The 21,681-nt window shown below is 41.0% G+C and overlaps 1 protein-coding gene and 1 long non-coding RNA gene across 3 annotated transcripts; both read right to left on the reverse strand.

Moving 5' to 3' along the window:
• Positions 1-384: 384 nt before the first annotated feature.
• Positions 385-11,024, reverse strand: nr4a2 (nuclear receptor subfamily 4 group A member 2). Of its 2 annotated transcripts, none has more exons than XM_033024069.1 (8): positions 8,515-11,024; positions 6,637-6,757; positions 4,782-5,623; positions 3,889-4,018; positions 3,204-3,367; positions 2,458-2,660; positions 2,121-2,299; positions 385-1,982 (listed from the first exon to the last, which is right to left on the reverse strand). In XM_033024069.1, exons 3-8 carry the CDS (start codon positions 5,511-5,513, stop codon positions 1,726-1,728), a joined length of 1,665 nt encoding a protein of 554 aa, XP_032879960.1. In that variant the 5' UTR covers positions 5,514-5,623; positions 6,637-6,757; positions 8,515-11,024; the 3' UTR covers positions 385-1,725. The 2 variants fall into 2 exon arrangements, with proteins under 2 accessions (XP_032879960.1, XP_032879959.1); XM_033024068.1 differs by having other exon boundaries at positions 4,782-5,641.
• A 1,216-nt stretch (positions 11,025-12,240) lies between these two features.
• LOC116975240 lies at positions 12,241-21,160 on the reverse strand. The gene is made up of 3 exons (XR_004412572.1): positions 20,964-21,160; positions 19,204-19,256; positions 12,241-17,029 (listed from the first exon to the last, which is right to left on the reverse strand). It is a non-coding gene; the product is annotated as an uncharacterized LOC116975240 (long non-coding RNA).
• Positions 21,161-21,681: the final 521 nt, after the last annotated feature.

Here is a 21,681-nt window from a genome sequence, read left to right on the forward strand (position 1 = left end):
CGCAAGCCTAAGACTTTACGCGAGCGTTGAGAAAATACTTAAGTGTGTTCGCTTTTTGTATAAAATTTGCCAAAGCACCTGTTCACGTATTGCGCGATAAATATTTGCCCCAAAGGTTCATTTAAAAATACAGTTCGGGGTCACGTTAGCATTTAGCTTTGTGATCGGCTAATACAATTGTCAATTCACACCTATTTGCACACTTACTGTTTTGTTCTGAGGTTCTCCAGTGGATAGAACCGCTTTGATGATTGTGTGGTTGGGTGAAATGGGTGTTTTGTGTGAATAACAATGAAGATGACATATTCTAAATTGAGTGTAAAGCTGCAAAGGGAAGGTTAACGGTCTGATTTGGATTAAGAACACGGGAATCCACGAAACAGCTATTTGAAGACATCTTTTTATTTTTGTAAACATTAAATGTTTCTTTCTCAAAGAAAGAATTCTCAGAAAACATACTTTAAGCATTTCTAAATGTAAGGTACACAATAGAAAAGGCAGTGACTTGTAGGTCAAAATGTATACGTACTGCATACATATATATATTTTAATATACAAAGTAAAACCTACATGTATGTAAATACTTTCTTTTAAAAATCCCACTGAAACATGAAATGACAACGGTCACCTTTCTGCAGACGTAAAGGGAGAGGGACAAAGTGCTCAGTAGATTGCAGGACATCGCCTCCAGAAGCACTCTGAAAACCGCCAATAGCAGGAGCATGCAAATTCATGTCAGACGCCAAAAAATAATATATAAACTTTTTATCAACATCAACAGTACATACAACACTTACAAACAATGAATGTTGAACGATTTATACAAACACGATGTATCTCTTTTAAGATGCCAGTTAGTGTATACTTGTAGCCAGGTGCTAAAATTGTGCATCTGCTAACAAGATATCAAACACTACGTTTGTCTTTAAAAAAAAAACTAACAGACTACATAGTGTCTGGAATACAATTTCTTAGGTTCCCATAATGTAGACATAATCCATCAAGAAATACCAAGTGCCTATAATATTTCCAACATACAAGTATGAAGATTAGTCTTGCGATGGTATTCACATGCTTGGTCATTCTGGTTTCTAACCGCTCATAGGTCTTCATCTTACATTTCTTCACTCTTACATTTCAATCCAATCAGAAAAATAATCAGAGCAAAACAACTTGATTTGATAATTTACAACTGTTGCAGTTTAGGGACGCATCGCATAATTGCTGTATTTATATCAACCAATTCATTATTTTGCAAATACTACCGCATATAACTGCAAAAAGAGCACGAGCTTTAAAGAAGGTGAAGGTTTTTATACACCATTTTTATACCATACCAACAGATATTCATTTTATATACTGCAATTATGAGTGCTATCAAAATGTGTTTGGGACGCTATTCTTGGGAGAAGCCGCCTCGTCAATAATCAAACAAAAAACAATAAAACGGATAATCAAAAAACTGTATATACCACGTTTTGAAGGTTTATTTGCTGTGAATCCAGTTCAGTAAACGATTGCAATACAAAGTTTTTTCTTAAACAAGCGCAAAAAGTTGCAAGTCTTTTTGCAAATGCATTTGGCACCAAGGTCTCTTTCCATTGTAGAAATGTCTCTGCCGCTTTTCTGGGGCAGAGAATCACATCCTTTGTTATAGTTTCTCTATATCTTATTTGTTTGTCTGTTTTATTTTTCCCTCTCAGTCCAAATGCTCAGGGTTTGCATTCAAAAGGGTAGTGTGTCGAGGAAGAGCTTGTCGATTATTGTAGGCGGTGGGACGAGATCTTCCAGCTTTAGGTAAAAGATGCGTTGAAGACCTTGTGTGCAAAGGGTTCGGAGTTCGGGCAATTTCCCTAAAAGTTTGGACAAGTAGTTCGGACGATTTAAGCTTCCTCCGTTGAAAGTCACGTGGTCCTTCAGACAGTTTACAATTTTATGTTGAAGTTCTTCCACCTTCTTGGGTTCCTTCAGCCCATGTCGCTCTGAAAAAACAAATGGGAACGTTAGCCAAAGCTTGATCCCAGACACCGCTAGAGCGGCGCTGTAAGGGTTAAAGGGCATTTTTGTTCCTCTTATTTGTAGGGTTTAGGGCTAAAGGCTTAAAATAAAAATGAGCTGACCTGTAACCATAGCGAGGGCAGAAATGCAGGCGAAGGCTGAGATGTCTATGCTCATACTGTGCAGGTTAGATGAGAAGTCAATAATTGAATCTATCCACTCCCCAAAGCCACGAACGCATTGCAATCTGTGCAGAACCACGCCGTTGCAGAATATCAGCTTGCCGTCCACGGGGTTGGATCTGGAATTAACAATAACGCAACTAATTGCATTTGCTGTAAGAAACCGGATTTTTTTTTTAAGTAACTAGCGCAAAGACAATAAAACTGAGATAATTGATGGTCGATGGGGCAGGGAATGGGGAAAGGAGTCTGTGTTATATTAGGATTGTATATGTACCGGTAAGCCAGCCTCAACACGAAGAGTTCCAGAAAAGCCGATTCAAAGAGTAGGTCTTGGTCTTCCTTTGGCAAACCGGTATAGCCTGGGATTTTTTCTGCCCAGCTGCGAATTATTTCCATAGATCCGGTCAGAAGATCGTAGAACTGTTGGATGTGTTCTGTGTCCCCGCCGCTCATCTGATATTCGGGGTTGGATTGGAACTAGAGTTTCAAAGAGCAATACACACCGGTTGGAATGGATTCAAACTCACATCTGCTTTGTACACATGATAATTCTGCTAACAATTTTTTTTTTTCATTTTCTTTTGTTTGTTGTATTTTTACTTGTTGACCGATTAAGAAAATAGTATACTCGAGTATATATTCTGAGCTAGTGATTTATTCGAGTATATTCATATATTCACATTTATTACAAAAAATCAAACGTTCCAGTGCAGTGTTAACAAATTAAATCAACTGTTGTCAACCCATTCCGAATATTATTGATTAAGGTTTTTTTTAATATTCATTAATTATTTTTATAATATCAGTACATTCCGTTATAAGTTAACGTTGTGGATTTCTGGTCTAGGAAGATGTCACTTTCGATTTTAACAGTGGTCCCTTAAAGTCAATATATAATTTTCCTAATGTGTTGATGAGTCTAGTCGCGCTGAATCAGTGACCCGGAGAGCGCAGGTTGTCAAATTGCTTAGACATCTAGAATTAGTTGGGTGCTTTGCAGGGGGCGGTTGTAGGACTCACTCTGGAGTAGTCGAGGCTGGGCATGGCAGGGTTGGAGTCGACGTGGGCTCTGACCAAGGCTGTGATGAGGCTCAGAGGGGGCGACGGCGGAGATGGTTCTTGAGGACTCTTAGGCTTGGACGGCAGTCGACCCCTGCGGCCTTTCAAGCTGTCGGTGCGAACAACTGGGAACATAAATGGAACACAACTTAGAAACACTTTGCGGTCTGAGCCATTTCTGATGATCAAATTTATTTACAAAAAAAATTTACACTTCAGAGACACAGCGCGGAAACAGGCCCTTCGGCCCACAGAGTCCGTGCCAACCAGCGATCACTCCGTACACTGGCAATATCTTACACACCAGGGGCAATTTACAATTTGCAATACGTTAGTACTATCCCACACTTGGGACAATTTAACTTTTATTTCGACCGAAGCCAATTAACCTGTGAACCCGCACGTCTTTGGAGTGTGGGAGGAAACCGGGGCACCTGGAGAAAACCCACGCGGTCACAGCGAGAAAGTGCAAACTCCGTATAGACAGCACCCGCCGTCAGGATTAAACCCGGGTCTCTGGTGCTGTGAGGCAGCAACTCTACCGCTGCGCCACTGTGCCGCTCATCTCTTTAAAATAAAACACCGTCTGCTTTATTGTAGAAGTTATTACGGGAGGGTTACATTCGGTGCTCAAAAAAACCCTTACCTTCTTTCACCATGCCAACGACGAGGCACTTCTGAAAGCGGCAGTATTGGCACCTGTTACGGCGGCGTTTGTCAACTGGGCAGTTCTTATTAGCCAAGCAAACATATTTAGCGTTTTTCTGCACTGTGCGCTGCGAAAACAAAAAAAAAGGGGGGAATATTAATGGATAAAATTACCAATGAATGTGCTCAATATCCGACACACACATATGATGTTTTTTTTTTTTAAATAAAGGAGATTTAAAAAGCAAGTTAATTTGCACCGCGTTCAATGGGCGAATATTGACAGAATCCAGAGTAGCTGTTACCGGCTGCCCCAATCCCCGATTCACGCTGTGTTTTATATGCAAGGAAGGAGAGGCGCAGACACAGTGTAAATACAAATCCGTGGGCATTCATACTATTCACATCCCTCCGAGACCCTTCGATTTAAAATGATAAGATTATTCAGTCACGGTGCCGAAATAAAGAGATCACTTTAATTTTACCATGGGGAATTATGTTCCACTTGGTTAACTTAGACACGGCTTAATGTTGTTACCAAATTAAATCTCAAGGAGTCAGCTGAGTTTGTGCCGCAGACGTTGGCTGCCATCTGTATTTGAGACAATCACACCAAACAGGACACTTGCCAGAAGACTAAATCGGTGCAGAATAGAAATGTGTGTCGCTGTGTAGTTTAACAGTACGCCTTCATAACTCTGCTATAAACACGTTGATTTTTCATCTCTCTCTCTCTCTCTCTCTCTCTCACCATCTCTCACCATCTCTCACCATCTCTCTCTGCATTTGATTCCATTTAAACCCCCCTGAAAGATAATTGCCCAACACCAAACCTAGCCTTTCCGTTTTATTCTGAGTCTGGAAAATAACATGTTCAAATGAAATAGTTACCTTGAAGAAGCCTTTACAACCCTCGCATGTTCGCACCCCGTAGTGTTGGCAGGCGGCGTTGTCCCCACAAACGGCGCAGAGGCCCTCGTTCGACGGAGAGTTGCGAGATGGTGGCGATGGCACCTGGTTGTCCATCAGTTGAGATCCATGGCCGATCTGGAGACCGGGAAAGCCCACGGGTGCTTGCTTCCGGATGGGGTTAGGGACAGCAAAATTCTGGCTGTCCACCACATGATGTCCACCTCCCGTCTCCGGGTTCATGGACATGTGCAAGGGGTTATCAAACCTCATTTGGCAGCTGGACACCGGGGTACCGGGAGGAGACTGTTTGAAGGAGAAGAGAGATAGTCTGGAGACGGGCGACTTCCGCTGGTCTATCATATGGGTAGTAGCTACATAGTTTTGAGAAAAGCTATGAAGAGAATTGGGATCGTCCCACAATGGGTTGTGTTGGACCTGGAAGCCCGGAGGTGTTGGGGTCGGGGGTGGAGATGGCTTGTAGTACATGGAACCGGAGTGCATCATCTCCTCTGATGGGTGTTGGAGGTGATTCTGATGGTGGTAGCCGTTCATCTGGATGTCTTCGATCTTGATGGCGGTCTGCTGATTGGACAGAGGCATCTGGTACAGGCAAGGGGGTTTCACGTCGTAATTGGAAGTGTAGTTCTCCATGAAGGTACTGAAGCTGGGCAGCGAGGTGGTGGCTGTGATTTCGGTGTTGGTGAGGTCCATGCTGAATTTGACGAATTCGGGCGTTAGGAAGTCATTGCTGAACTCCCCACTGTGATAGGTGTAGCTCTGAGAGGCAGGGCTAGCTCCTTGAGGCGATGACCCATACTGAGCTTGAACACAGGGCATGGCTGTAAATAAAAGTTCTCAACATGTATTCATTCATACCATTTAAATACACACGACTTCTACTTCTAAATCACCTTCCAAACCCCTTGGCCGGAATCTAAACCGAACATCCCCGTTTTCTCCAGAGATGCTGTCTGACCCGCCGAGTTACACCAGCATCTTGTGTCTGTCTTTGGTATAAACCAGCATCTGCAGTTCATTTTTTATTAGCCCTAAATTATTCAGTTTTAACCAGTGGATTTACTTTATAGGGTGTGTGAATTAAAATCGATTAAACGTATACACGGAGGAAGGGTCCCGACCCCAACCGTCGCCTATCCATGTTCTCCAAAGATGCTGCCTGATCCGCTGTTACTCCAGCATTTTTTGGCTTTTTCTGGTATAAATTAGCATCTGCAGTTGCTTGTTATTCTATATCCCTCTATTCCTTACTCCAGCGCGTTGTATCTTTTTTTTTGAAACCCAGCATCTGCAATTCCTTGTTTCCTCATTCTCCAGAGATGCTGTCTGACCCGCTGCCACTCCAGCACTTTGTGTCCTTTTCGTAAACCAACATCTGCAGTTCCTTGCGTCCAAACCCATACCACTTGTCAGTTTCCTTACATCCTTATTATCTTTTAAATTAATTTCAAGATGGAAATGTATTTAGTTTTTTAAAATATTCGCGTGGACCTCAAATATTTGCTAGACACAGGGAACTACAGATGTTGGTTTACGAAAAAAAAGACACAAAGTGCCGGAGGAACTTAGCGGGTCAGGCAGTATCTTTGAGTCCACTATTCTCCAGAGGTGCTGTCTGACCCGCTGAGTTCCTCCAGCACTCTGTGTCCTTTATTTTCCAACATTTGTTATGCGTTTTCCCTCATCAAAAGGCAGCGACCGCAATTTAATGAAAGCATGAAACGTATAGAGAATATTATCTTCGATGGCGAGTTCAAGAATGGCAATATAATTTAATTAACACTTATAGACTAACTGCGCAATCAAAGGGACGTACCTTCTGCCAAATGACTGCGAAAGAAATGGAAAGTAGACACTGTTGTGGTTTATATTCCAACCGTGCAGAATTCGGAATTTTATAAAATCGCAGTTTAGGCGATATTGCAATGAAACCTTTCCTGAAAGCAAATGGAAAATAATCATTGATCTACGCCACGCTAGCTGTTCATTTTAATAGAAGATTAAGCATTACATTCCACTAAATTTCACGAACAACCTGACACGTTATCCTTTTGTCGTTTTCCCCCCTCGATTTCGTGTTTCCAAAGTTCACCGGCAAAACCAAATGGAGTGGATCTATACAACTCCATGGACAATGTCAATCACGGATTTATTTCTCCCTTTTGGAGTGAAATATCGTGTACATTTCTAAACCCCTTACATATTTTGTATACGATGGACTCTAAACAGCGGAATCAACGATTCTACACTTTAGGTCGCAGTTCATTAGACAGTAGCCCACAGGAGCACCCAGAGAGGTTATGATAAAAGCGGTAGGGGACTTAATCATTTAAATTTAGAGGGAAGATTGTTGTAGGAAATTGGCGGGTTTGCTCTTTCTAACGCGTCGCTGCTAGACCTAATTATCCGAAGTGTTAAATTACACCCATGGAAATATGAAAGCACGATTTTCTACACTTCTTTTATATGGAGGAACCACATGCAGACAAGAGTTAAAACAATTCTGCAGGTAGGTAGGCGGTAGACAATGATATAGACAGATAGAAACAGGCGGGCAGTTGGAACGCCACAGAGGCATAGAAAGGTAACTGTCTAATATTCATTCAAATGACATTATTGCTCACATAAAGAGGCGAGGGTTAAACGATTAGTAAAACACAGCTTGCAAAGTTCTTTACACAAACCCTTATTTTTACTGAATGTTTTATTATATGGCTCCGGAGAAGACCAAGCAGTGAATGCAATAACGTGCGTCTTAAAATAAAGTTTTTTTGCAACATGTATACATTCAATGCAGATACCCCTTATACGCTTAGCTAAACAATCCCGCTATGTACATGTTTTAAAAAGACCAGCCATTTAATTTACAATTTACCCAATTCGCGTCGCTCAATGATTTGCGGTCAGCTGTAATAACTGAACATCTCTGAAATAAATCCATATTAAACCGCGGATTCTAACTTACTGTCAACCGACTCAAATTGCTCTGCAAATCTTTTGGATGCCGATGTTTATGCGTTGTAATGGGGGGGGGGGGGGGGGGGGGTTATTTTGGCAAATTTTGGTACAGGGCTTTTAATTTAGATGTTTCGGGTTGCTGGTAGCAAGAAAGACACGTGTAGAGGGAGATCCCACAATTACCGCCCCCATCCTAGACAGCTGTACGGGGTAGCAGGTGGGTGCATGCAGGTGACCGACAGTATTTTTAAAAAAACAAAGCCATGCGGAATAAACTGGACATAACCCATGGTTTCCACGGTGGAAATATACACATTCAAGCGATTGTTTAGAACTATTATTAGAGCCTGTCTATTAATTGCCTAATAGCAGAGTTGCGATCTCCGTGGCAAAAATACAATAACTGTTGTCAAACATACTCAGACACAGATACACACACACATACGTTTGTCAAACTGATTCATTTGACTCGCTAGGTCAAATCCTCAGGAAAAAAAAGCCTCAGCCCTGACACGCAGAAAGAGCAACAATGAACAATATAATAAAGTCTGAAGAAAGGGGTCCCGACCCAAAACGTCACCTATCCATGTTCTCCAGAGATGCTGCCTGGTCCGCTGTTACTCCAGCATTCCGTGTCTATAAACTAACATCTGCAGTTCCTTGTCATTACACTATAATGAAAGTAATCGCACATAAACACGCGCCGTGCAAAGGGTTCAAACGTTTTAATACTTACTTGCTTCTTATCCACCTCTCATTTGGAAACTGTAGATCTCAGGATGTGTAGACGGTGAAATTTGGAGGTGCAGCGGTGTTTTGTATGTTGACGTTTGAAGTTGTGGAGCGGCGGCGGCAACAGCAGCGGTGGTAGTGGTCGATACAGGTTGCTGTCCCCGACATGCAAGGCGGGCGATCAGACTCGCACTGGCCCTACTCTCCAATGTGCCTTTGTTTATGTGAGCTCCTCTCTTCCACTGGCAGCGTGTAACTAAGTCTCCGAGCGTCAGCAAGCGTCAGCGTAGACAAGCCCAATGAACGCCCGGGGGCCGGGCCCGTAACACACAGTTGGCCAAGTCTCTCTTTGGTAAATTTCCGAGGTGACGTTAGCGCTGTGGATTTTTAAGGTAGCAAGACCGTGACTCGGGACAACCTCCTCACCTCCCTTTCCCCCACGGCATTTCCACAGACAACATGTAATTGGAACATTTTAGACCGATTATGGAATCTGGGTCTCATGCATTGGAGTTATTTATACCACGTACTGGTTATAGCAAGCCACGGGCGGCTGTGGAAGCCAAAATATAGGATACTTTTATGGTTCAATAGTAAGGGCGTTAATGGGAGAAGGCAGGAGAATGGGATTGAGGTGAAAGATAGATCAACCATGATTGAATTGCGGAGTAGACTCGATAAGCTGCATGCTCTAATATTGTTCCAATGCGGCATTCATTGCCACAGACTTGGGTCTTTTTAAAGTAGAGATTGACAAGATCTTGATTAGTAAGTGTGTCAAAGGTCGTGGGGAGAAGACAGGAGAATGGGGTTGAGAGGGGGAAACAGATTAGCCAGGATTGTGTAGACTTGGTGGGATGAATGGCCTGATTCTGCCCCTATGTCTTAAGGTCGTTGTTGAGTTACGTTTGTGACTTAAAAGGAAATAAAGTGCTGGAGTAACTCAGCAGGTCAGGCAGCATCTGTGAAGAAGGTGGATGGGTGACGTTTGGGGTCGGGACACCTCATTCATGTATGTGTTTAAACGCGTTCAGATTGTATCTCTGCCATACTCCATAAAAAAGTACATCCACGGGTTAACATTGTATAATTTCGCGGTATTCGGTTCAGACCCTTCTGGCCCGTGTGAAGAAGGGCCCGGACACCAAACGTCATCTAGCCATTTTCTCCAGAGATGCTGCTGACCTGCCGAGTTACTCCAGCATATTTGTGTCCGTTTGTGAAAACCAGCATCTGCAGTTACTTATTTCAACTATGCCTATGACTTATCTAGTCACCGAGTGTCTAAAGTCATAATCAACCGGTAAGGAAAGTGGTGAGCGGTTTCTTTGGCATCCTGAGGGAATTTCCTTTTTTGTTGTTGTTGTTGCTTTATATAAGTATTTTGGGAATCCTTAATTGCTGCTTATAACCCGTGCATTTTACTTGATACAAACCACAAATTATGAATTGCATTGCATTTAAATGTAAACAGAGCGAGTCCACTCATTAAGATTGCATTCTGGAGAAGGTCCTTCTTAGAAAACATCAAGAATTTAAAAAAAATCAACAGGTATAACTTAGGATTGTGGGTCGGTAAGTTTCGGTTTTATAATTAAACCACACGTTTTGTAAGAATTAGACTAGGATAACTAGGAATTTAAATGCTTATTATGGGGAGGGGATCTGTGCAACAGAACTAATTACACAAGTAACTAATGGAGTGTTTGGGGAGAAATGGTGCTTCGTGAAGCAGACAGTTTTGCTTTTTTACAATTAAATGCGCGTTTTTATAAGAATTAGACCGGTAACTAGGAATTAAAATGTGTATAATGGGGTCCATGCGGCAGCATGCATGGGTAGCAAAAGTTGACAAATGCAGGATTGTGGACAGGAAGTTTCGTTGATACAATCAATTGCACGTTTTGTAAGAATTAAGGCCGGTAACCAGCGATTTAAATGCTTGTTATGGGAAGGGCTCGGCTGTATTAATTGCAAAAGTGACAAATGCAATGTGTGTATATATTTGCTACATGTGAAAATTGCCACAATGTGGCGGGAAGGGAGAAAGTCTGGAGGCCACCTTAACTGCTGCCAGTCGAGGGAGGGAGCTCATTAATACGGCTTGTTGCAATGGAGCGTCAGCGTTCGTGGGCGAAGCGATTTAATGAACGAAAGGAAAATGTGATAGGGACGCTGGCCGCGACCAGCAGAGCGCCGGCTGACGCAGGAACGCTACCATTGACGCAAAGAACCCGGGCTGGGCTCGCCAGAAATAGCAGCTCTGGCAGCTTGCAATTGATGCATTCAGGGGTAGGGCTTAACGTGACTATTTTAAACTCCAGCGGAAACTCGAGAACACCAAATTAAGACATTGCGGATATTTTTAGAGGCCACTTTTTTTAAGTGCAGGGAAGTCACAGGGAGAGGCCATCAAAAGTATAAAATATTAATATTAAGTAATCACATTTTTATTTGCACCAATTACTTTTTCTTGTAGAAACAAAGAACTGCAGTTGCTGGTTAATAAAGTTTTTATAGAACGGTCTCGACCCGAAATGTCATGTTCTCCAGAGATGCAGCCTGACCCGCTGCTACTCCGCTGTGTCTATCTTCCTTGTTATTACATTACAGTATAATGAAAGTAATCGCATATAAACACGCACCGTGCAATGGGTACTCCGACACTTTGTGTCCGTCAGTGACTTTTGCTACTAAAAGTGACTAGTGGTGTAATATTTTAAATTTTTCTTATATTACGTTTTCACACTAGCATTCTTCAGTAGGTATGTGGGGCTTTGTTTTTTTGGTTTCACACTATAACATTGCATTTTTGTTGTTGTTTATTATGGTGTCTGTTTACACATCTGTTGTGCTGCTGCAGGTAAGAATTTCATTGTTCCTCTTTGGGCCATATGATAAAACACTAACTCTCCGCCAGTTTGGCTGGAACTGTTACAAGAGTACATTCTTAGTTCTTTCCGTACAAGCCTTTCACTCTACCGCGACACAGGGGGCAATAATAAAGCTAAACTTGCAAATTCAGTAAGCAGTTCTGAACTAAAAATCTAATCATATATATTTTTTGTTAATCAACATCTGCAGTTCAGTGTCAACCTAATCAACTAACCACTTTGCTGGTGTCAATAGGCTCAACCATCAATTGGGAAATAGTTTATTATACAATTCAGTCATTTAATGGGGAGGGAAGAGATAATCAATAATGGGTTTTAGAAAAACTACGAACTAGCCAGTGGACAGAACGTGTAATTAAAGTTAACAACGCGGGTGAAAATGTCCATTACGTCCCCGAAAGGAAACAGTCGGCGAGCGGTGGTTCCCGTGGCTGCAGCTTTCGCTTCCATTCACCAAACCGACACTCCTGCAGCTTCACACTTCCAACAAGAGGAGGCAGTCGTCCTCAAAGATTCACCGCAAAAGCCCCCTGTTATTTTCTCAAAACTGTCTTGTTTTTTAAAAAAAACAATTCGCCAAAATCATATCTAGATTAATTGCACACATTAGTAATGTCGCCTGAAATGTACAATGCCTCCTGTGTGAATTGAGAACACACAGCTGGTTGGGTAGCAGCGAGGGGAGGATTCTTTCCCTGGCTAATTTCAGTTTTTAGCCAGAAACATTCGTCACAATAATATCCGGTTGATTCCATTCAATACGCAACGCTTCTCCGCTTGTGGGTTAAAATACCTAAAGGTTATGGGGCGGTTGTAAATAGTAAAGACACCAACAGTGAAAAAGTGCAATGGCTTTTATTTAATAAATCGTACAATCCAAGTTATTGCAAAAATCTAAAGAAAGCAGTAGTGTTATGTTAAAAATAAGCTTGGAAGCTTGCATCATTATGACCTGGCACAATTCCAAATGTATAAATACAACAAGATAGGAACCTGTTAACATCCACACTTACACAAGGGGTTGTCACAAGCTGGAGTTCAACACACTGATACTGGAATAATGCCACGCAGATAAACAAATTATACGTAGTATTTTATGCTCTAAGGCATGAAATGTTAACATTACAAAATGCATATTGTAAAGTCAAATAAATGAAAGTCATTTACACAATATTAACCCAATGTATTAATACATTGCTTTTCTAGCTTTCTAGTTTGAACTTCCCTTCAAATATTTAATTTTCCTGGTTGGAAATTTCCAATATTCCACAGAGAAACAAATCCTTATTTCTTACAGATTCAAACTTTTTTTCTCAAGAAAATTAAAAAACCCTAATTTTACCAAAAATATGGTTCATTTCGCAAACCAAATGTTCTTGTCGGCTTAAGTTATTAATTGGAATGGGACAGCCAAATTGTGCTTAATGTGTTTTTTTTAATATAGTTTGTGTGGGGAAAAGTGTCTATTGACAAAAATTGTGCAGAAGCAATGTTGGCAAGATGGTCTAGATTCAGAGAACATTTCCAAGGACATGTGTAGATTACACATCCTCTTTGCCAAGCACAAATGGAGGCTAAAACTCAATTGGGTCTGTTAAAAGAAACTTGGATCAAGATGCAGAGAAAATTTTAAAAAAGGAAAATGTGAAGATATTTCCACCAGTTGAGTCTAGAACCAGAGGCAATAGACTCACAATAAAAGGACAAACTTTTAGGAAGGAGATAAGAAGGAATTTCTTTAGTCAGACGGCAGTGTATTTGCAGAATTCATTATCGCAGAAGGCTGTGGAGGCCAAGTCAATGCATATTTTTTAAAGGCAAGAGATTGATAGATTCTTGATTAATACGGGTGTCGAGGGTTATGAGGAGAAGACAGGAGTATGGAGTTGAGAGGGAAAGATCAGGGGGGATTCTAAGTGCACTCTCATAATTTTGTCCGGATTAAAGGAAGTGCCAGATCACTAGCTGCCAGGAAAGATGCAGAAAAAAATAAAAATATTGATTCCTCCCTCCTACCCCATTTTCACCACATCCATAATGAGTTTAGATTAATTTAGTTTAGAGACACAGCACAGAAACAGCCCTTCGGCAGTTTCTTTAAAAAGTCCAATTAACCTACAAAGCCGCAAGTCTTTGGGACGTTGGGAGGAAACCCACGGCCGCAGGGAGAACGTGCAAACTCCACCGCAGACTGCACCAGAGGTCAGGATCGAAGGAAACGGCCTACCAGCAGGTTGAATACATGCAAGTGTGGTGGAACCAAAGAGGTCCTAGTCCATCCTGTGATCGTACTGCGACAAGATTGGAAATGTGATCAGACCTCAAGATACTTGCCTTTGTCTGTTGAAGCAGAGCAGTAGAACTGGAAAAAAAGTTAGAACTTTCCAACATCAGTTAACACACAACAATTCTAGTATAACATTCCAGTTATCACACTAAAAGGATGCAAGTGTTTATTAGAATCAGTGCAGAGGAGATTTAATGATAAAATCCCAGATGGAGAATTACTGTGGTGAGGAACCATTGATTAGGCACGAGTTGTTTGCAGGGGAAGAAAGGGAGATTTAATAAAAATGTACCAAATTGAGAAATCTGGAAAGTGAACATGAAGGACCAATTAACATATGATGAGCGTTTGACGACACTGGGCCTGTACTTGCTGGAGTTTAGAAGCATGAGGGGGTCCTCATTGAAACCAACCAAATAGTGAATGGCATGGATAGAGTGGATTTGGAGAGGATATTTTCACTAATGGGAGAATCTCTGATCCGAGGCCACAGCCTCAGAATAAAAAGACGCACCTTTAGAAAGTAGACTTTAGAAAGGTGGAATTTCTTTGGTCCGAGGCGGGTGAATCTGTGGAACTCATTGCCACAGATGGCTGTGGAGGTCAAGTCATTGGGTATTTTTAAGGCAGAGATAGACAGATTCTTGATTAGTAAGGATGTCAGACGTTATGGGACAAAGCCAGGGTTGAGAGGGAAAGATAGATGTGCCATGACTGAATGGCAGAGTGGACTCGATGGGCCGAATGGCATATTTCAGCTCTGATGACATGAACATTTCTCTTGGATGTTGTTAACAGGAGGAAAGATTGAAGTTAATTTGGAAAAGTATCAGAGGCAAGTCTAATAAATTGCACTGATAGGCAGGTTGATGTATTAAATGTGTCTCGCAACAGATGCTGCCTGATTTGCTGAATGTTTCCATAATTGTGTTTTTAAGTGCACTTATAGCATTGTCAGGAGCTAGAATTTTATGGCAGATTGGTCAGTAGGGAGAAACTCCCACTGCATTTGAAAAGGTTCCCAGACAAACATTTGATTAGCTAGAAGCAAGAGATACTTCCATTTTGAGACTGCCTTTAAATTTCTATTCCTCTTAGGACTGTCAGCTTTTAAAAGCCAAATGTATTACATTTGTCATTTACAATGTGATTTGTTTGGCTTTTTGCATTTTCTCACCTTGGGAACACCCAGTATAAAAATCAGAGGCTTGAAATATTACGCTTAAGAATGAACTACAGATGTTGGAAAAATCGGACTGAAAAATCAGTCTGAAGAAGGGTCTCAACCCAAAACATCGCCTATACCATCTCTCCATAGATGCTGCCTCGCCTGCTGAGTTTCTCCAGCATTTTTGTCTACCTTGAAATATTACTGTCTCTTTTCTAAATTAAAAAATAGTTTAAATAGCCTTAATTCACTGTTAATTCCCATTGAAAAGATTAAGCCATCTTTCTATTTAGCCTGCTCCCACTTCAGCTGCGGACAGCACAGTGGCACAGCAGTAGAGTTGCTGTCTTACAGTGCCAGAGACCAAGGATCAAAGAATATGGGCGCTGTCAGTACAGTGTTTGTACATTCTCTCTATGACCGCGTGATTTCCTCTGGGGGCTCGGGTTTCCTCCCACACTCCAAGGATGTACAGGTTTGCAGGTTAATTGGCTTCTGTAAATTGTAACTTGTCCCTAGTGTGTAGGATCATGCAAGATTTTGTTTGTGTGCTATCCAGTCAAGAAAAAAAACTATACATGAATACAATCAAGCTGTCCATCGTGCAAAGTTAAAGGATAATGGGTACAACATTTTGATGCAAAGATATAACATTGAAGTCCTTTGTTATCTATTCCTAGATTTGGAAGAATGGAAATAGTAACAGATGGTAACTTGAGCAAAACACAAACTGCTGGAGTTACTCAGCATCTGCAGAAGGGAATGGACAGGCGACGTTTTGGGTCAGGACCCTTCAGTCTAAAGAATGGTCCCAACTCAAAACATCTATCCATTCTCTTCATAGATGCTGCCTCCAGCAATTTGTGTTTTGCTCTAGATTCTCGACGTCTGCAATTTCTTGCTTCAGATGAAATCTTTATTTAATTTCCAAATAGTGCATAAACAACTTTTTTTGCAGATGAAATAAACAGATGGTTATATTTTTACGGGTACAGAATTGAATTACAGATAATACATACTTTAGACACAGCATGGAAACAGGCTCTTTGTCCCATCAACCAGTGCCGACCAGCAATCACCCCTTACACTAGCAGTATTCTTCAGACTAGAGACAATTTACCAAAGTAAATTAACCGTACGTATTGAATGTGGGAAGAAACCGGTGCACCTGTAGAAAACCCACGTGGTCACAGAGAGAACGTACAAACTCCACACAGACATTACCCGAGGTCAGGATCGAACCCAGGTCTTTGGAGTTGTTAAATAAGAGTTGGAATGCAGTCCATCCTTTCCTATTTTGCTGGATATATTGCCCAAAATCATCCAGGAATGAACTTCAGAGATTCATGAACTTCCCAAGCACTTCGGATATGAAAACTGCAATAGAATGCTTAATCTATTAATATTTTTCTTGTACAGTTATTACAATGCCTAAATTTAGACTTTGTGATAGAACATCACCAGAGATCAGAGTTCGATCCTGACATTGGGTGCTGTCTGTGAGGAGTTTGCATGTTCTCCCTGCGACTGCATGGTTTTCTCCCGGTACTGTTGCAACATTCAACATTTGAAGGGGCACATGGATAGGATAGGATAGATTTAGAAGGATATGGGCCAAACGCAGGCAGGTGATGGAGCATGTTGGTCCGCGTGGGCAAGTTAGGTCAAAGGGCATGTTTCCATGCTGTATGACTCAGATTCTATGTCAGGCAGCAGGAAAGAGAAAAACCATTCAGACCTTTCAATTTGAAATGTAATCTGTTCCTTTCTCCACAGAAAATGCCAAACCCACAGCGGGTTTCCCACCTTTTTAGTTTATCTCAGATATCCAGCTTCTGCAGTTTTCTTCTTTTTTTTGATATTCACCCAGTAAAACTGGTCAAAGTGCTTCAAACAACATCTCTCCTATCGAACACGCTCTGTCTCTTTTCATCTCTAGCTCTTGTCACTTATTCCACACATCCGCCAATCTACATCCCTCCCTCCCTCCCCCTCCCCCCCCAAGGCATAGCGGAGGTTCATGGGGTCAACTTACCAAAACCTCCACAAGCTAATACAAGATGTCCAGATCCCCCACCCCCCGAAACAAAATAGTCATCCATCTGTTTGAACTTAACTGCAATGGAGTAATATTTTCCTCATTGTTTCAGTAAAGGTAGAAATCCCACAGCTGTAATGCAAGAAAAATGTATATCAGTAACCAGGAATATAAACAAACAATATCTTAACCTACAAAATCTAAGATACTGATACGGGCAACATGGCAGGTGGTAATATGTACCATTATGTCAGACCCCAATTGGACAGATTTAAATAACTGGAGTTCCGTTTCCTTTTCATAAGTTCATAAGTCATAGGAGCAGAATTAGGCCCATCTAGTCCACTCGCCATTCAATTATGGCTGATCTATCTTTCAACATCATTCTCCTGCTATCTCCCCATAACCCTTGACATTCTTACCAATCCCCATATTTGTTAACGGCTCCACAACATATCCCATTTACAAAACACCTTTGCCCATTTAGTTCAGTTCAGAGATACAATACGGAAACAGGTCCTTTGGCCCACCGAGTCCACACCAGCCATCGATCACCAACTCACATTAGTTCTATGTTAACCCAGTTTCACAACACTCGTTACACACTGGGGCCAATTTATAGAAGGCCAATTAACCTACAAACCAAAACGTATTTGGGATGTGGGAGAAAACCAGAGCACCCGTATGAATCCTACGCAGCCACAGGGAGAACGTGAAAACTCCACACACAGACAGCATCCCAGGTCAGGATTGAACATGGGACTCTGGCGCTGTGAGGTAGCGGCTTTACCAGCTGCACCACTACGGTTGCATATAGGGTGAACTTGATCATGAAGGATCTACAAGTATTTAATCCACTAACACAATATGTAGATTAACATGTGATAAAATACTTACCTCCTTTGCATAACATCTTCACTGGGGCTAGGTGAAGTTATTTTTAAGGCAGCATTTAAATGTAAATCATTAAATCAATGTTATTCAGCATTAGAAAAAGTAACCCACTCTACCAGCTATTGACTGCTTATCCTGGTATTACCTCAGTAATCAAATTTAGCTCTGTACCAAATTTATTTTTAAGAACTGTATTGGTTTTACTCTAGAAAATGGTGGCAAGTCTGAAAACATAGCTTTGCTATATTTTAGGTAGTCTGTTCTCCGACATTAAAGTATCAGAGCAGATCTTGAGCAGATCTTGTACGTTTACTGGATGCAACTGGTAGCTGAGTTCTGAAATTTTGATCTTAACATGATTGATGGATGTTCGGAAGTTTAAAGGGAATGGGACACTTTAATTTTGATTGTCCGACATGTACAAATTTCAGCCACTTTCACATTAGTTCAGTTTAGAAATGCAGCATGGAAAGGACCCCTTCAGCCCACACCGACCATCAATCACCCGTTCACACGAGTTCTATGTTATCCCACTTCCTCGTCCAGTCAAGGGCCAATTTACAGAGGCCGATTAACCTACAAACCCACACGTCTTTGGGATGTGGGAGGAATCAGAGGCACCCGGAGGAAACCCATGCGGTCACAGGGAGAACATGCAAACTTCACACAGTCAGCGCCAATTCACATGATTAATAAAATATTTATGCTGCTGCAAAACCGCATCCCAACTCAAACTTCACAATCATGCATTACATCAGTGTAAATTTGGACATGGATTTCCTAGGACAATGCCAGGCAGGTGATGGTGGATTCAGGCGAAGGAGGTTTGATTGGCAGATGGTTAGACAAAGCTCACTACTTTGTCTTTTCATCTCTGGCCTTTATCCAACCATCTACCAATCAAACCCCTCACCTGTATCCACCTATCATTCGCCAGACTTTGTCTCGCCTCATCCTCTCCTCCAACTTTCTCTCCCTCCCCACCCACCCTGCAAACAGTTTGATGAAGGGCCCAGACCGAAAAGTGGCCTACCCACATTCTCCAGAGATGATACCTGACCCACCGAGTTCCTCCAGCACTTTGTGTTTTTCATAGGATTCCAGCATCTGCAGATCCTTGCTACCCTATATTAAACTGATTAAATTAAATATTTTTTCTGACAGTATATCTAACTGTGTGCATTTCTGTGAAGAATCACATCACTATATTGAGAAGAAAATCTATTTCATTTGCATACCTAATCTTTCTGGCAATATGCGGGTTAAAGAAAATATGAGTGGCATAATGGAAGTGGGAAAAAAAGGGCATACGGCTTATATTAACACAGTATTCATAAGCAATGTACATTTAAAGCAGCAAATGAATCATCCTCCACTTAAAAAGCATCACAGTCTATATTTGTAACACTTACCCAAATTAAACTAATCTTCCGTAGGCAGAGTATGATTCAGCAGTGATTTGAATCTGTAGGAGGTTTGAAGTATATATAGCATTAAATTTAACTCATTCATTATCAGTTAGAAATGGATGGTGACAGAAATATAGACACAGTTCAGTACAGGAACAAGCCCTTCAGCCCACAATGTATGTACAGAACACAATGCCAAGACCAACTCTCAGCTGCCTGCACATAACCCATTTCCCTCCATATCCATGTGCCTATCCAAAAGACTCTTAAACACCACTATCGCATCTGCCTCCACCACCACCACCCCCAGTACCTACCACCCTCATTGTAAAAAATAGTTGGCCCACACATCATCTTTCAAAATTCTCACCTTAAACCTATGCAATAATTCCCTCCCTCTACAGTGCATCAGATGCAGTTTTTACATAATAGAAAATCTACTATATTTAACGTACATCAATATTTATCTATGTAGTTCAGTTTTATTTAACACTTGGATGACTACACAAGTACCCCACCAAATGGTGTTTCCTGCAAAAAATTCGAAAGGATTTTGTACGTTGCTTCATTTTGTTTATTCACAAGATCACATACTTAAATGTTTAGCAAGGGCATTGCCACACAGTGCAAAGGCCCAAAAGGCAAGACAGTTGCTAATAGTTATAAATTACACCTTCACCGTCACATATCATTCCCTGACACAAAATCCATCTTGTCATGGAGACACCTCTGTCATTTCACAGACTGTATATGATTGATTCCACTGAAGGTTAGAGGCTAAGTGGGCCATATGGCAACATGTTGCTTTCCATATGTTTGCAAACCCATCCATGCTTAGCCGTTTATTAAATAACATCTGCACCCACTACGCCTAATCAAAATGTGTTTCTATTATTTACTCACTTAACTAAATTACATCATTGACACATAACTAATTATCCCCATAATAAACAACCAGTTTTTGCTGCATCTTCCACTGATACATTATCCCAGTTACAGGGAGTTTATTCAAAACTGCCGACATAAAAGTGATAATAATTCCACTTATACCCAATTTTTCAAAACCCAAAATGGCTGGAAACTAAAATGTCTATTACATTTTACAGTCAATTAGCAAACTTACTTTAATATATTCATAGAAATAAAATGTTTTTACCCAAATTAATGCAGAGGTTACATTTTTTAAATGCAAATCATATTTTTTAAGAGATTTGTTGAATTAAAATGCTTTTACACAATTTTATGCAGATGCTGCATTTTATAAGTAAAAACATTATTTAAAGAGATTCGCTGAAATAAAATGAACTTAATGTAGAGGGCTGCATTTTTTAAATACAATTATGTTAAGTTATTCACTGAAATATAAAGAATCCATGGATTTTAGAGAATTTTAAATATATATTCATTAAGTTAAGATAAGTGAAATGCATTTGAGGAATTTAATTAGAGGTTACATTTTAAAGACATATTAATTTAAAGGGATTCATTGAAATAAAATAGGTTTACGGAATTCAATGCAGAGACTGCATTTAAAAATATATTATATACGCATCGTCTTAAGAGATTCATTGAAACGATATTTACGGATTATTTAAAGCAGAGGGTGACATTTTAAATATAATTACTACTTTAAGAGATTCGTTAAAAAAATAAAATGCATTCACGCAATTTAAAACAGAGGCTGCATTTAAAATATATAAGCTCTGCTTTTTGCTTGGGTTTCTTAATTTAACGCGAAGCGCGGCGTTTTTGCTCGTACTTACCGGTACAAATGCATGGATACGGGAGCTGGGGTCGGGAGAAGGAGCAGGGATCCCGGGTCTGGGGCAGCGCGAGGTCCGGGACCGGGCTCCAGCGGAATGCTGCAGATAAAGGGCTCCATTGTGACGATCCGGTCCGCACTACGCCGCTCGCGTCCCGGCTCTGCTAACCAACCCCGCGCGCGCGTCACTCCTGACGTCAATGGAGCCCGCGCCCGATGACGCGCACGGGGGCCGCCTGCGTCATTCTAAAAATAGCCTTCCCCAGTCTGTCTCAATGAAGCAGCGCACCCGGCGCCTGACTGATGCCTGTTTGTTTCCATTGACGGCAATGCAGTGGGAAAGAAAGCGAGGAGAGGCCTCTGCACAATGGAAAACATGTTTGTACTGTGTCAGACCTGTTGCATTTGTCATACTGCACAATTAGAAACATTATATCAGGCAGTTGCAAAGTTTAAACAGACATTTAGAAAAAACATGATTTATCATCTTATTTCCTACCTATCCTTATTGTATATAGATACATGCATATTTTATCATGCTGTGTCTTGTTATTTGTGTTTGTCATGCTTCAGACTGTTGCAGTTGTCAGAAGGCAAAATGCTGTCCGAAATTAATACCAAATCATGTAGTTTCATAGATTAAACACGATTAAAAACATGATTTCCCATCTTGTTTCCTACCTACAAACAATAGACAAAAGACAATATGTGCAGGAGTA

The sequence above is a fragment of the Amblyraja radiata genome, chromosome 7 (genome assembly GCF_010909765.2).
Source record: "Amblyraja radiata isolate CabotCenter1 chromosome 7, sAmbRad1.1.pri, whole genome shotgun sequence".
In the NCBI taxonomy this organism is placed as follows: Eukaryota; Metazoa; Chordata; class Chondrichthyes; order Rajiformes; family Rajidae; genus Amblyraja; species Amblyraja radiata.